Source organism: Salmo salar, chromosome ssa26 (assembly GCF_905237065.1).
Source record: "Salmo salar chromosome ssa26, Ssal_v3.1, whole genome shotgun sequence".
Lineage (NCBI taxonomy): Eukaryota > Metazoa > Chordata > Actinopteri > Salmoniformes > Salmonidae > Salmo > Salmo salar.
The window spans coordinates 21,362,282-21,374,872 of record NC_059467.1 but is presented as its reverse complement, the minus strand read 5'-3'; the positions used below and the strand labels follow the sequence as shown (position 1 = coordinate 21,374,872).

The 12,591-nt window shown below is 42.5% G+C and overlaps 1 protein-coding gene across 1 annotated transcript; it reads left to right on the top strand.

The window, feature by feature from the left end:
• Positions 1-1,056: 1,056 nt before the first annotated feature.
• Positions 1,057-11,896, top strand: LOC106587424 (guanine nucleotide-binding protein G(o) subunit alpha). The gene is made up of 8 exons (XM_014175801.2): positions 1,057-1,588; positions 1,749-1,791; positions 6,291-6,432; positions 6,708-6,868; positions 7,405-7,533; positions 7,655-7,784; positions 7,879-8,032; positions 8,200-11,896. The coding sequence occupies exons 1-8, from the start codon at positions 1,471-1,473 to the stop codon at positions 8,385-8,387; spliced, it is 1,065 nt and encodes a 354-aa protein (XP_014031276.1). The 5' UTR covers positions 1,057-1,470; the 3' UTR covers positions 8,388-11,896.
• Positions 11,897-12,591: the final 695 nt, after the last annotated feature.

Genomic DNA, 12,591 nt, shown 5'->3' with positions numbered 1-12,591 from the left:
TTTACCATTAATTTCTATTGGACACAAAATAATCTGAAACACAACCAAAACAAACAGCAAATGCATCCAACAAGTTTTCTAGAGTCTCAAGCTTAATGTAATCATTGCGTGCTAGGAATATGGGATTATTTCTCAACCGAACGGTTCACCCGATATGGATGAAAATACCCTCAAATTAAAGCTGACAGTCTGCACTTTAACCTCATAGTCATTGTATAATTCCAAAGTGCTGGAGTAGTGTACAGAGCCAAAACAACAAAACGTGTCACTGTCCCAATACTTTTAGAGCTCACTGTATGTCCTGTTGCATTATGGTAAGAGCTTGGGGCATAGTTTATGAAGGCTATAGGATTGACCTGGCGAAGGTTTTTGCAGAATGTACTTGTAAGGCTGTAGGTTTAAATGGTAATTCAGGCTTTTGGTGTCAGTATAGTCCATTGTAAAAACCCTCACACCTTACCACTCCACTTTTTCCGCATGTGGATTAGAAGCTTTTAATGTGCACACACATACACACATAGAGTTACACACACATGCACAGAGAGACACAGACACAGAGACACACACAGATACACACACATTCACTTTTACACATACTGCACTGCAGACATAAACACACGCACACACACCCATAATACATACATGCAAGCAACATAACACACACACACAGGATAAAAGCAATTGCTAGATTAATAATTAATACAATTGAAATGTAATGATATTGTGTTGTACTACCTTGTGTAGCCTATTGTTGCTGTTGACATTACATGAGCAAGGCCCTTAACCCTAATTGCTCCTGTAAATCGCTCTGGATAAGAGTGTCTGCTAAATGACTAAAATGTCTAATATAAAAAGGCTAACGTTATAGGCTAATGTTTACCCACTCCTAGTGGATTATACAGTCTATTTATAAGGACACGGAAGACAAGAATAGCCCACTTCCAGTATCGTGCGAGACCACGCCCCTTGTATAATAAAAAGGCATATTATACATTGTATATTCAGCGAAATTATTCCACGAAAGCAAAATGTGTCTATAAAATCCCCCTTTGAATGTGGTCGCATCTGACGATTAGCGCTTGCCTTGGCTCTGACGTCAACGAGATTGTCTGCGCTAGGTGAGTCTCGCGCACACTGCCTTCCCTTCCCCTCCGCTCTCTGTCGGTTATTGTGAAGAGATTGAACGATGAGATCGCTCGCGCTCGCTGTCATCAGTGCCGCCCTATAGAGACCCCTCAGCCCCGAGGCTCGAACACAACGACCCCACCCCCCGCTCCAAGAGGGACGGAGCGCAATCCATAGAGCCACGGAGAAAAAACCCTGTTCGGAGCCGGCTTCACTTGCCCTCAATCCGGGCCTCATGCTGTAGCAGACTGAACGAGCGAGAGAGAGAGACAAACATACAGATTGAGTCGGCGAGGGACAGGGCGGAATAGAGGAGAAGAAGGGATTGTTCATTCGGCTCTAGACATGGGATGTACACTCAGCGCTGAGGAGCGCGCTGCTCTGGACAGGAGCAAAGCCATCGAGAAAAACCTGAAGGATGATGGAGTCACTGCCGCAAAGGAGGTGAAACTGCTACTGCTTGGTAAGACACCGTTTATAACGGGGCTGCCCGTTCTACACAGTTCGGTTGATGTTGATGTAGATTGCAGAGAGCCGGGCCGGGGCGGCAAGCGCTCTCCGTGGTCCTGATGTCATGTCACCTAAAGACGACCGACTCTCACTCTGCTCTCTATTCCCTTTAGGGGGAGGAGAATCGGGCAAAAGCACCATCGTCAAACAGATGAAGTAAGTGCAGTTTTTTTCTGACATAGGCGTCTTTGACGAGGCCTGAGATTGCGCCTCCCCTGCCCATAGTGAGGCTGAGCCGCTAGCTCCGCCATGTTTCCTCAGAGACCGTACCTCTGTCAGTGATTCGAGCACCTCCTGTAGACGGTAATCGGAGGCGGTGCTCACGGTCAGTAGCAGGCCACAGGGGTGCTGTCCACTGATACGGTGCTGAAATTTACCCAGAGGTTTTTTATGTGTCTTATCGAAAAAGAGGGAGGGCGAATACATGGGTGTTTGTGACTGTGTGTGTGTGTTTGTGTGTGTTTGTGTGCAGCCAATGTGTGTGTATGTGTGTATTAGTGTGGTCACTACACTACAGTTCCATTAGCAAATATCTCTGCTTTAATCTTAATGGCTTTAAGTGCCTGATATCGCTGAGAGTACTTTGCCTATAAAGCGGATTTACTCAGAAAATGTGGCATCTAAAACCTCATCTAAACCTTTCCCTTTCTCGTCTAAACCACTCTCTCATCTAAATCACTGTTCTTTTTCTAAACCCTGTTACTAGATTTCTTCTTTAAAGAAGACCTCTGTATCCAGGGCCCAACCGGAAAAGCACATTATATAATATTTTCATGCACATAATAAAACATGACTGTTGCTATGCAGACATCCTTTCAAAATTTAAAAAATGTTGGGTTCAGTGCATTCACTGTACCTCAGCTCAGTCTCATCTGCCCCACACACACCCTGCTTTTTCCATCACACACACTACTCCCTCTACTCCACTCTGTTTCCTTCCATTCTAGCACTCTCTCCATATTTAATTATCCTGGGGGTTCTCCCTAGCGGTACAGACAGTTACCCAAAAGCATCGCTCAGGAGCGGCTTCTGTTGTGAACTACATATGTTACATTGGTTATATTACATAATGCCAGGATCAGGAAAGGGAAAACTGATCCTGGAGCTGAGATAGCATTGGCTCCTTGTGTGTGTACATATGTGTGTGCATTTGTGTACTTTTGTATGTATGTATATTGATAATGGTGTGTGTGTGGATGTGCTTACATCCATACGTTTATTTGCTAGAATTTTATTGACACGATAAACCCCTTGAGATTCCCTATCATGTTTTACAAAAGAGTGTAATAATAATAATAATAATAAATATCTCATTCAAAAATCATGGGCATTAATATGGAGTTGGTTTCCCCCCTTTGCTGCTATAACAGCCTCCACTCTTCTGGGAAGGCTTTCCACTAGAAGTTGGAACATTGCTGTGGGGACTTGCTTCCATTCAGCCACAAGCATTAGTGAGGTTGGGCGATTAGGCCTGGCTCGCAGTCGGCGTTCCAATTCATCCCAAAGGTGTTCGGTGGGGTTGAGGTCAGGGCTCTGTGCAGGCCAGTCAAGTTCTTCCACACTGATCTGAACAAACCATTTATGTATGGACCTAGCTTTGTGCATGGGGGCATTGTCATGCTGAAACAGGAAAATATCTTCCCCAAACTGTTGCCACAAAGTTGGAACCACAGAATTGTCTAGAATGTCATTGTATGATGTAGCGTTAAGATTTCCCTTCACTGGTACTAAGGGGCCTAGCCCGAACCATGAAAAACAGCTCCAGACCATTATTCCTCCTCCACCAAACTTTACAGTTGGCACTATGCATTGGGGCAGATAGTGTTCTGCCAAATGGTGAAGAGTGATTTATCTCTCCAGAGAACGCATTTCCACTGCTCCAGAGTCCAATGTCGGTGATTTTTACACCACTCCAGCCAATGCTTGGCATTGTACATGGTGATCTTAGGCTTGTGTGCGGGTGCTCGGCCATGGAAACCCATTTCATGAAGCTCATGACAAACAGTTATTGTGCTGACGTTTCTTCCAGAGACTGTTTGGAACTCAGCAGTGAGTGTTGCAACCGAGGACAGATGATTTTTACGCGTTACGCGCTTCACCACTCGGTGGTCCCATTCTGTGAGGTTGTGAGGCCTACCACTTCGCGGCTGAGCCGTTGTTGCTCCTAGACGTTTTCACTTCACAATAACAGCACTTACAGTTGACCAGGGCAGAAGAAATTTGACGAAACTGACTTGTTGGAAAGGTGGGATCCTATGATGGTGCCCTGTAGAAAGTCACTGAGCTCATCAGTACGGGCCAATCTATTGCCAATGTTTGTCTATGGAGATTGCATGGCAGTGTGTTCGATTTTATACACCTGTCAGCAATGGGTGTGGCTGAAATAGGTAAATTCACTAATTTGAAGGGATGTCCACATACTTTTGGCCATGTAGTGTAGCTGCGAGCAGCAATGAATGGGGTTCTCAGGATGACAGAAAGGACACAAGATCAGAGTGGATTTACAGTGGTTTAAATACACAAATAAAAACAGATTTTTGATTTGTCAATAACTCAGCCATCTTTTGATCTTTTCTCAAACTAAGTTAAAGCAAGTACTGTGGGCCTACATTTCAAATTTGGTGTCATTTGGTCTTATGGTTCATAAATAGAAGATGTTTGAAGTATTTTGAGCATATTTTAGCATTTTAGTTAGTGTATGTGCTAATATGCATCTACAGGTGGCCGTCTTTGAATTCATCAGTGTTATTTTCTCAAACTCGTTAGGGACTATTGTGATGAGTACAAAGACCACATTTGGAGTGAATTTGACTTTTAGTCCATGAGAAGATTATTTTTGTGATTATTTTAAGCATTAGCATTACATAGTCAAAAAAGTGAATTGTTAATAGTTTCCTTCTTTTTTTAAAGATCTCAATGCCAAAGTTAACATGGTTCATCATGTTAATGTCTTTGCTGACTATAAAAGTTTCAAACTGAAGTGAAGTGGATTTATTTATAACTCAGCCATCACTTAACCAATCCCTTAGTTTTTCTCAAACTAAGGAAACGCAAGAGTACTTTTTTAAAAAGGTTTTCACAAATTTCCAAGATGGAGGAAAATCTATCCCGAAGGACCTTATGGGTCCTTGTGGCAAATTTGTTCAGCTTGCGGAAAGACACCTACATGCAAAGATTCAAGTGTTGAGGTCAAACGGGCTGCGGATATGAGGGTTTAAGTGAGACTGCTTATAACAACGTCACCTACAGGCCACCTAACAGTGTAGCTTCCGTCCCTCTCCTCGCCCCTACCTGGGCTCGAACCTGCACACATCAACAACTGCCTCCCACGAAGCATCGTTAACCATCGCTCCACAAAAGCCGCAGCCCTTGCAGAGCAAGGGGAACAACTACTTCAAGGTCTCAGAGCGAGTGACGTAACTGATTGAAATGCTATTAGCGTGCACCCCGCTAACTAGCTAGCCATTTCACACCGGTTACACTCACCCCCTTTTGACCTCCTCCTTTTCCGCAGCAACCAGTGATCCGGGTCACGGCACCAATGTAACAGTGTAGCTTCCGTCCCTCTCCTCGCCCCAACCCGGGCTCCTCTGCACACATTAACAACTGCCTCCCACGAAGCATTGTTACCCATCGCTCCACAAAAGGCGCGGCCCTTGCAGAGCAAGGGGAACAACTACTTCAAGGTCTCAGAGCGAGTGACGTCACCGATTGAAACGCTATTAGCGCGCACCCTGCTAACTAGCTAGCCATTTCACACCGGTTACACCATTTTCTTTGACCAAGTTAATCATGGACTCATTTTTCTGTGTGCCAAATTAGAAAAAAAGTGTGTGTGTGTGTGTATGTTTGTATGTAGCAAGGTAAATTGATAATGGTATACAACAATCTGTATTATTTAAAACCAACACCTTAATTATTAAAAAAACAATAATGTTTTAATAGAATTTAATCATAGTGTACTAGTACAGACTGGCAAAGTGGTACACACACATTTAAGAAAGGCACATACTGAGGAAGGCTATACAGCTTGAACATCTGTGAAAATAAAAAAATATAAGAAAAGGTCATTGAAAAATGTGTTACATAATGTGTGAACCACCTTACTTTGTAAGAATAAGATTTTCATACCTATGGATTATTCACCTTTTGAAGTCGATGGTATACTTCTTTAGTGTATTCCACACTAGGCTGGTGTAATGGATTTATAATCCGATCCTCAATATCAGAGCATTTCACGTCAATGTTGTTAAGAGTGGTTTAAATGTACAGACCACTTTTGCCATTACAAATCTGAAACCTTAAGTGGCTATATTGGCTGCTGCTGATGCTGCTGAGGTGTGAGTGAGTGTTTGTGTGTGAAAGAGAGAAGAAAAGAGAAGAGGGGTAGCAGCCAGTGATGTGCTGCGTGTATCTGGGTGTGTGCTAAGGAGCAGGTGCTGCTCGATACTCAGAGCTCAGAGACAACCCTGTTCTTGGTCACATGCACGCGCGTACACATGCACATACACTAAAGCGTATGCTGAAACATGGGTTCACTGAAGTATGAATGTTTGTGTGTGTGCGCTCATGCATGCACACTTAGCCTACGTACAGTACGTGTGTGTGTGTTATTTTGTATGTGTTCTGATGTGTGTGTGTGTGTGTGTATGCAGGATTATCCATGAGGATGGCTTCTCTGGGGATGATGTGAAGCAGTATAAGCCTGTGGTCTACAGCAACACCATCCAGAGTTTGGCTGCCGTCCTCCGAGCTATGGACTCTCTGGGCATCGAGTACGCAGACAAGGACAGAAAGGTGGGTACATGCTCCCTGCACCGGGTAGGGTTCATCATAGTGTACAACCAATGGCCCTTTCAAAACCTTACTTCAAAGTGCACTGCAAAGCAGACCTCAATGAGGATTCCAGTGGGGTATGGTGGTACACATCCAGGAATTCAGCTATACAGTCTTCAGCTCATATGTGTCTTAATAAATCTATGCATGTGTTTTTGTTTGTGTATGTGTGCTTGTGTAAGTGTGTGCTTACACATATCTTTTGTACATAATATGTTATGTATGTGTGTGTCCAGGCGGATGCTAAGCTGGTGTGTGATGTGGTCACTCGTATGGAGGACACAGAGCCCTACTCAGCAGAGCTGCTGACAGCTATGAAGCGTCTGTGGGCCGATGCCGGGACCCAGGAGTGTTTCAACAGGGCCAGGGAGTACCAGCTCAATGATTCTGCTGCCTAGTGAGTACACACTAAGGGACCAAACATATCAGAATGCATGAGACTTTTAATTAAGCACAATTCATGCTTTGACGTCAATGAGAGATTTGTGAGAAAGTTCCACTTACATAACATACTCACATAAACTGAAAATTGGAATTAGCTACCTGTTCTTGAACAGTAACACAGTGCAAAGGTTAGTCTTTGAAGTGACTGCGTTGGTTAGTCTTTACAGTGCAAAGGTTAGTCTTCGCACTGTATTTTTGAAGCTCTACACTCTTAGAAAAAAGCGTTCCAAAAGGGTTCTTCGGCTGTCCCCATAGGCGAACCCTTTTTGGTTCTTGATACAACCTTTTTTGGTTCCAGGTAGAACACTTTTGGGTTCCATGTAGAGCCCTCTGTGGAAAGGGTTCTACTTGGAACCAAAAGAGTTTTACCTGCAACCAAAAAGGGTTCTTCAAAGGGTTTTCCTATGAGGACAGCCAAAGAACCCTTTTAGGTTCTAGATGGTACCTTTTCCCCCATTTCCCCCTCTCCTTCCTTCTTTCTCTCATTAGCTACCTGGACAGTTTAGACCGTATTGGTGCTGCTGACTACCAGCCCACCGAGCAGGACATCCTGAGAACCCGAGTCAAGACCACTGGCATCGTGGAGACCCATTTCACCTTCAAAAACCTGCACTTTAGGTTACACCCACCACACACACATAGATTTACACATACAGTACACAACCAGTCCAGTATATTTGTTTGTAGCATATTTGTAGTGTATGTTATGGTACGTTTATAACTCTTATGTTTCTTTTAGGCTGTTTGATGTTGGAGGTCAGAGGTCAGAGAGAAAGAAGTGGATTCACTGCTTTGAGGATGTGACGGCCATTATCTTCTGTGTGGCGCTAAGTGGCTATGATCAGGTTCTGCATGAGGATGAAACCACTGTAAGTACTTCACACACACTTCATACTACTCACAAACACACCACACATATTCTCAAACATGCATCTCATCTGTCTTATTTGGTATTTTCTGCAGAATCGCATGCACGAGTCCCTCATGCTCTTCGACTCTATCTGTAACAACAAGTTCTTCATCGACACCTCCATCATCCTCTTCCTCAACAAGAAGGATCTGTTCGAGGAGAAGATTAAGAAGTCACCACTGAGTATCTGTTTCCCTGAATATACAGGTAAGACTTCCCTCCGGTCCGCATATACACAAACTCAGACAGACATACATGCACAACAGATGGTCGTACGTCTCTCTCACTCTCTGGCACTGTATATCTCTTCCTCTCCCACTCTTCTTTCTCCTCTCTCTCGCCCTCACCCACCTTTCCTCCCAATCCCCCCATAGGTGCTAACACTTATGATGATGCTACCGCATACATTCAGGTGCAATTTGAGAGTAAGAGCCGTTCGCCCAACAAGGAGATCTACTGTCACCTGACCTGTGCCACTGACACAGGAAACATCCAGGTAGTGTTTGACGCAGTCACTGACATCATCATCGCCAACAACCTGAGGGGGTGTGGCTTATACTGAGGCCTAGCCCTGCACAGAGGTTGCATTGGAGGGTGTGAGGTGGTTAATAATAATAATAATTTTGATGATATTAAAAGGCATAATTATGTAAATCTACACGTCCAAAGGGACCCAAAGAGCTGCCGCCAGACACCACGACGGATTCTTTGCCATGTTCTGTTCCTCTATTCCTTTTTTTAATTTCAGAATTCCACCACCCCTCTTTTGTTTATTTGTTATCAACATGTGTTTCCTACTGAATGTCTTTCATGTTTTGTTGTTGATTGTATGAACAACTGTAAGATGTGAATCAGAAAAGGGAAGGTCCAAGGGGTATATTCTGTTTTCGTGCCATGTTTCGCAGCAAATTAGATAGAAATGCTATGCATAGAGCGGAGAAGGTCCTCTTTTCCTTGTGATAGAGATTTGTGTCAGTTCTAAACATAACATCTCTATCTGCAACATCCAGAACATTGAGCCCCAATGAATGTACCCCTTGGTGCTCCGTTTGCAGAGGTGATGTTGTGCTCTAGTTGATGATGTAATAGGGGAGGTACTGGTAGCTGGGGCGCGTAGTGGGGGTTCTGTCCAGCGTTGGATAGAACCCCCCTCTCTGTTGGACTCACACAGGGCTGCTCTACATGAGCTCCTTCTGCTCTGTTTTATTTCTCTCTCTTTCAAACATCCAGAAGGGGGGGCGGTTATGTTTGTGTGGCAGGCTCTGCCATTGGCCTCCTGCAGTGTGATGAAATGCCTGTCAGCCAATGATATATCTGTGTCGGGAAAGTGTGATATCAGTGCCAACCTTCTGAGCATGACAGATAGGGGAATAGAATTAGAGATCATTGATCACTTTCACACTATCTTTACAATATAATGTAATTGAAGGGACGCGTACGCTTTATTATCATCAAATTATTTATGGGTTTTATTTCAACCTCATGCCCTCCATGCTTCCTCCTACCTCCTAGAATCCCGTGCCACATATTTATTTCCTGTCCTGTCAGACCGGTGGAACACCACTTCCTGTCTCAGTCTCAGAGGGTCTAGAGCTGCTCTGATGGACCGTCTCAAATGTCACCTCCCATGTAGTGTACTACTTCTTCAAAAGTAGTACATCATATGGGGAATAGGTTATCATTTTAGACTTGCACACTCAAGTCCACTGGTCAGTGATGTATCATATGGTTGTCTCCTGGTCTCCTCTCACTTATCACTTATCACTGAGATGAAAGGACTGGATAGGTTTCCACCGTGTTGTTTTCACTCACTAGTCCTTACAGATTTGTAGTTTTAGGAGAGGACAGCCACAGACCACTGACCAGTCTCTCTGCTTGTTCAAAAGGGTCATCCTAGGTGCTCTTTATGTAATAAAACATGAATATGTGAATGCTCAGTTATTTGGAAGTTGAGGTAATTTGTAGATTAGATAAGCCACACAGTGCTTAGCTCAGGATGACCCTTGTAAGCAAGCATGCTGAATTCCAAATCCATTCATACTACCCTCTCTAGGCAGTCCTGTAGATTTGAAAGGATTTGATTGGTTTAACCTTTTCATGTCCATAACGGAAATGTATAATATCCTTTAGTACACATGTTCTCTGAGTTTACTGATGGACAAATGTGAAGAATTATTTTACATTGGTCAAAGAGTTTGTCTACAATGTACGCTTTTGATATTGTACTATATTTAGTCTTTGGACACATGGGGTTACTGTTTTTTTTTACACATTTCATGAATCAAGTCCTGTAAATACATGTTCAAATTATCAGATCTTTTACATTTTTGACATATAGATTGTCCGGACCAATATATATATATATATGAAAACAATACCTAAAGAATCCACACACACACTCCTAGAGTGCATGCAGTATAATCCCATCAAATGCAAGTCAATAGAGACTGGAGAGTGAGTGATTTTACAGCATTGTCCCTCTTTCTCAGATCTTAAACATGTTCACATCTTAATCTTTTTTGGTATATAGATTGTCTGGACCAATATAAATATGAAAACAATATCTAAAGAAATCCACACACACTCCTATAGTATATTATACAGCATAAGCAAATCCAATGTAAGTCAATGGTGAGTGAGGCCTGCTACAGCATTCTCCCTCTTTCTCTCCCTCTCTCACAAGCACACGCGTGTGTATACACACCACAGACATCAATGCACACCTGTGTGTGTGTATGTCTGTGGTATGTGTGTGTGTATGTCTGTGGTATGTGTGTGTGTATGTCTGTGCTATGTGTGTGTGTGTGATAAAATTACTCCATTGAATTTGCTTATACTGCATGTGGATTTATTTATATATTGTTTTTATATTCATATATTGGTCTAGAAACTCTATATAGCAAACATTATGATCTGAACATGTTTAAGATCTGAGAAAGAGAGAACATGTTGTAAAATGTCTCTCTCTGCAGTCTTCATTGGATTTGTAAATACTGCATGTATTCTAGAGGTGTGTGTGTGAGAGAGTGAGTGGATTTCTTTCGATATTGTTTTCATATTTATATTGGTCCGGACAATCTATTTACCAAAAATGATTAAGATCTGATCATTTGAACATGTATTCACATGACATGATTCAGGTAATGTGTAAAACACAGTTACCCCATGTGTCCAAAGACTAAATATAGTACGATACAGAAATGGCTGTAGTTCACAAACAACAAGTTGAATCATCTATTTGGCAGATTTGGGCTTAAACAGGTCAAAGAACAATACTTTAAGCTTTTAAACTATATAATTCTGAAATGTATTTCAAAATACATATGCTGAAGTCATTTTAATGATTATTATTGTCACAAAATCCCAATTTTGGAGGTATGATAGATAATGACAATCTTAAAACATCAATGTGGCCTGTCTAGACACTTGTACTAACTATGTTATCACCAAATGTAATGCATTTACACCAAATAGAATTTGTTCAGTGGCACATTTTGATATTGTACTAAATATAGTACATGGAGGTGAATGGGTTAGACAATATGGTAATTGTGTCACCTTCTCTTCTGATAGAGTGGGTGGTATTTTTGCCAAATTGCTTATATATATATATATACAATCGTTTTAGATCTACAGGCGTGCCCAAGCGGCAGGGGCTGGGGTAGAGTTGGAATTCAGCAGCAGTCTCTCAGTGGGGAGTTTGGGTTAACCCTAACCCATACCCCCTGACCTCAACCCTGAGCAGGCCACAGTCAAACCCCGGCTGTCAAGTTCTCTCTTTTCACAGAGGAAAAGTACTGCTCTCCACTCATTCACCTGTGCACCTGAAGATGCATCCTATCCCTCTATCACGTGTCGTTCCTCATTTCTCTCAATCCCCCTTTCCATTTTCATCTTAAACACCGTACTGTATATATATGATTATACCAGATTTCTTTTTTTTTTACTGTGAATGCTTTTGTTCTGCACCCCTTCCTTCTCCGTAGTTTATTGGTTGCTCTCTCATGTGGAATGTTTGTGCTGAGCCAATCGAATGTTGTGTTTACATTAAAGCCACACTTTTCCTAACTATTCCCGCAGCCATATTGAGTATCTTTTTCCATGTCTGTCTTTCTCCCAGTGCTTAGTTTGAAATCAACCCAAAGCTCTTCTCATATTCTCATTGATCTGAAATGATCGGATGGGTGCAATATGGTAATAGCTCCAATGACTCTTATGGTTGGATCGGTGGACTTTCCTCCATACTGCCTACATGTCTAATCCTCTCAGATCTACCAGAAGTGTCCAGGGGTAGATTTCAGACTGAAAACAGGTCTTCTATGCCTCATGAGAGCATAAGGCTTAGATTCAATCCGATCTGCGTTATAGCGCCATTGACATTTAAAGATCATTTCCGATTGAGCCGACATATACAGCGTTTACAGTGAATGCGGTCTCCACGAAAACATTGCCTTTAAAAGTGCATGGCCAAAATGGCAGATCGGATTGAATCTAGCCCTAAGACTTTGCCATCTACATATGTATGGAACATCATGTCAGGAAATATTGGAAAGTAGCAGCTATCAACAGAACTCCATTTTCTAAGATCGTGGTCTATCTTCTAGATTAGACTTTGTCATCAGTTAAAATGTGTTATTTATATATTGAATGATGAGTCTAGATCAGCCATCTGACCTGGTTCTGTTAGTTTGATGGATTCTATGTTCATTACTGGGTCATTTCAGTGTCAGAAAACATAGGCACACCACTCTCCACCAGAGAGTATA

What these genes read in the sequence shown, in the direction of transcription:
- LOC106587424 (XM_014175801.2), top strand. Translation starts at nt 1,471, where the DNA reads ATGGGATGTACACTCAGCGCTGAGGAGCGCGCTGCTCTGGACAGGAGC. An exon ending in GGTGAAACTGCTACTGCTTG is followed by an intron (nt 1,589 to 1,748) that starts GTAAGACACCGT and finishes TATTCCCTTTAG; the next exon opens with GGGGAGGAGAATCGGGCAAA. An exon ending in TGCATGAGGATGAAACCACT is followed by an intron (nt 7,785 to 7,878) that starts GTAAGTACTTCA and finishes TATTTTCTGCAG; the next exon opens with AATCGCATGCACGAGTCCCT.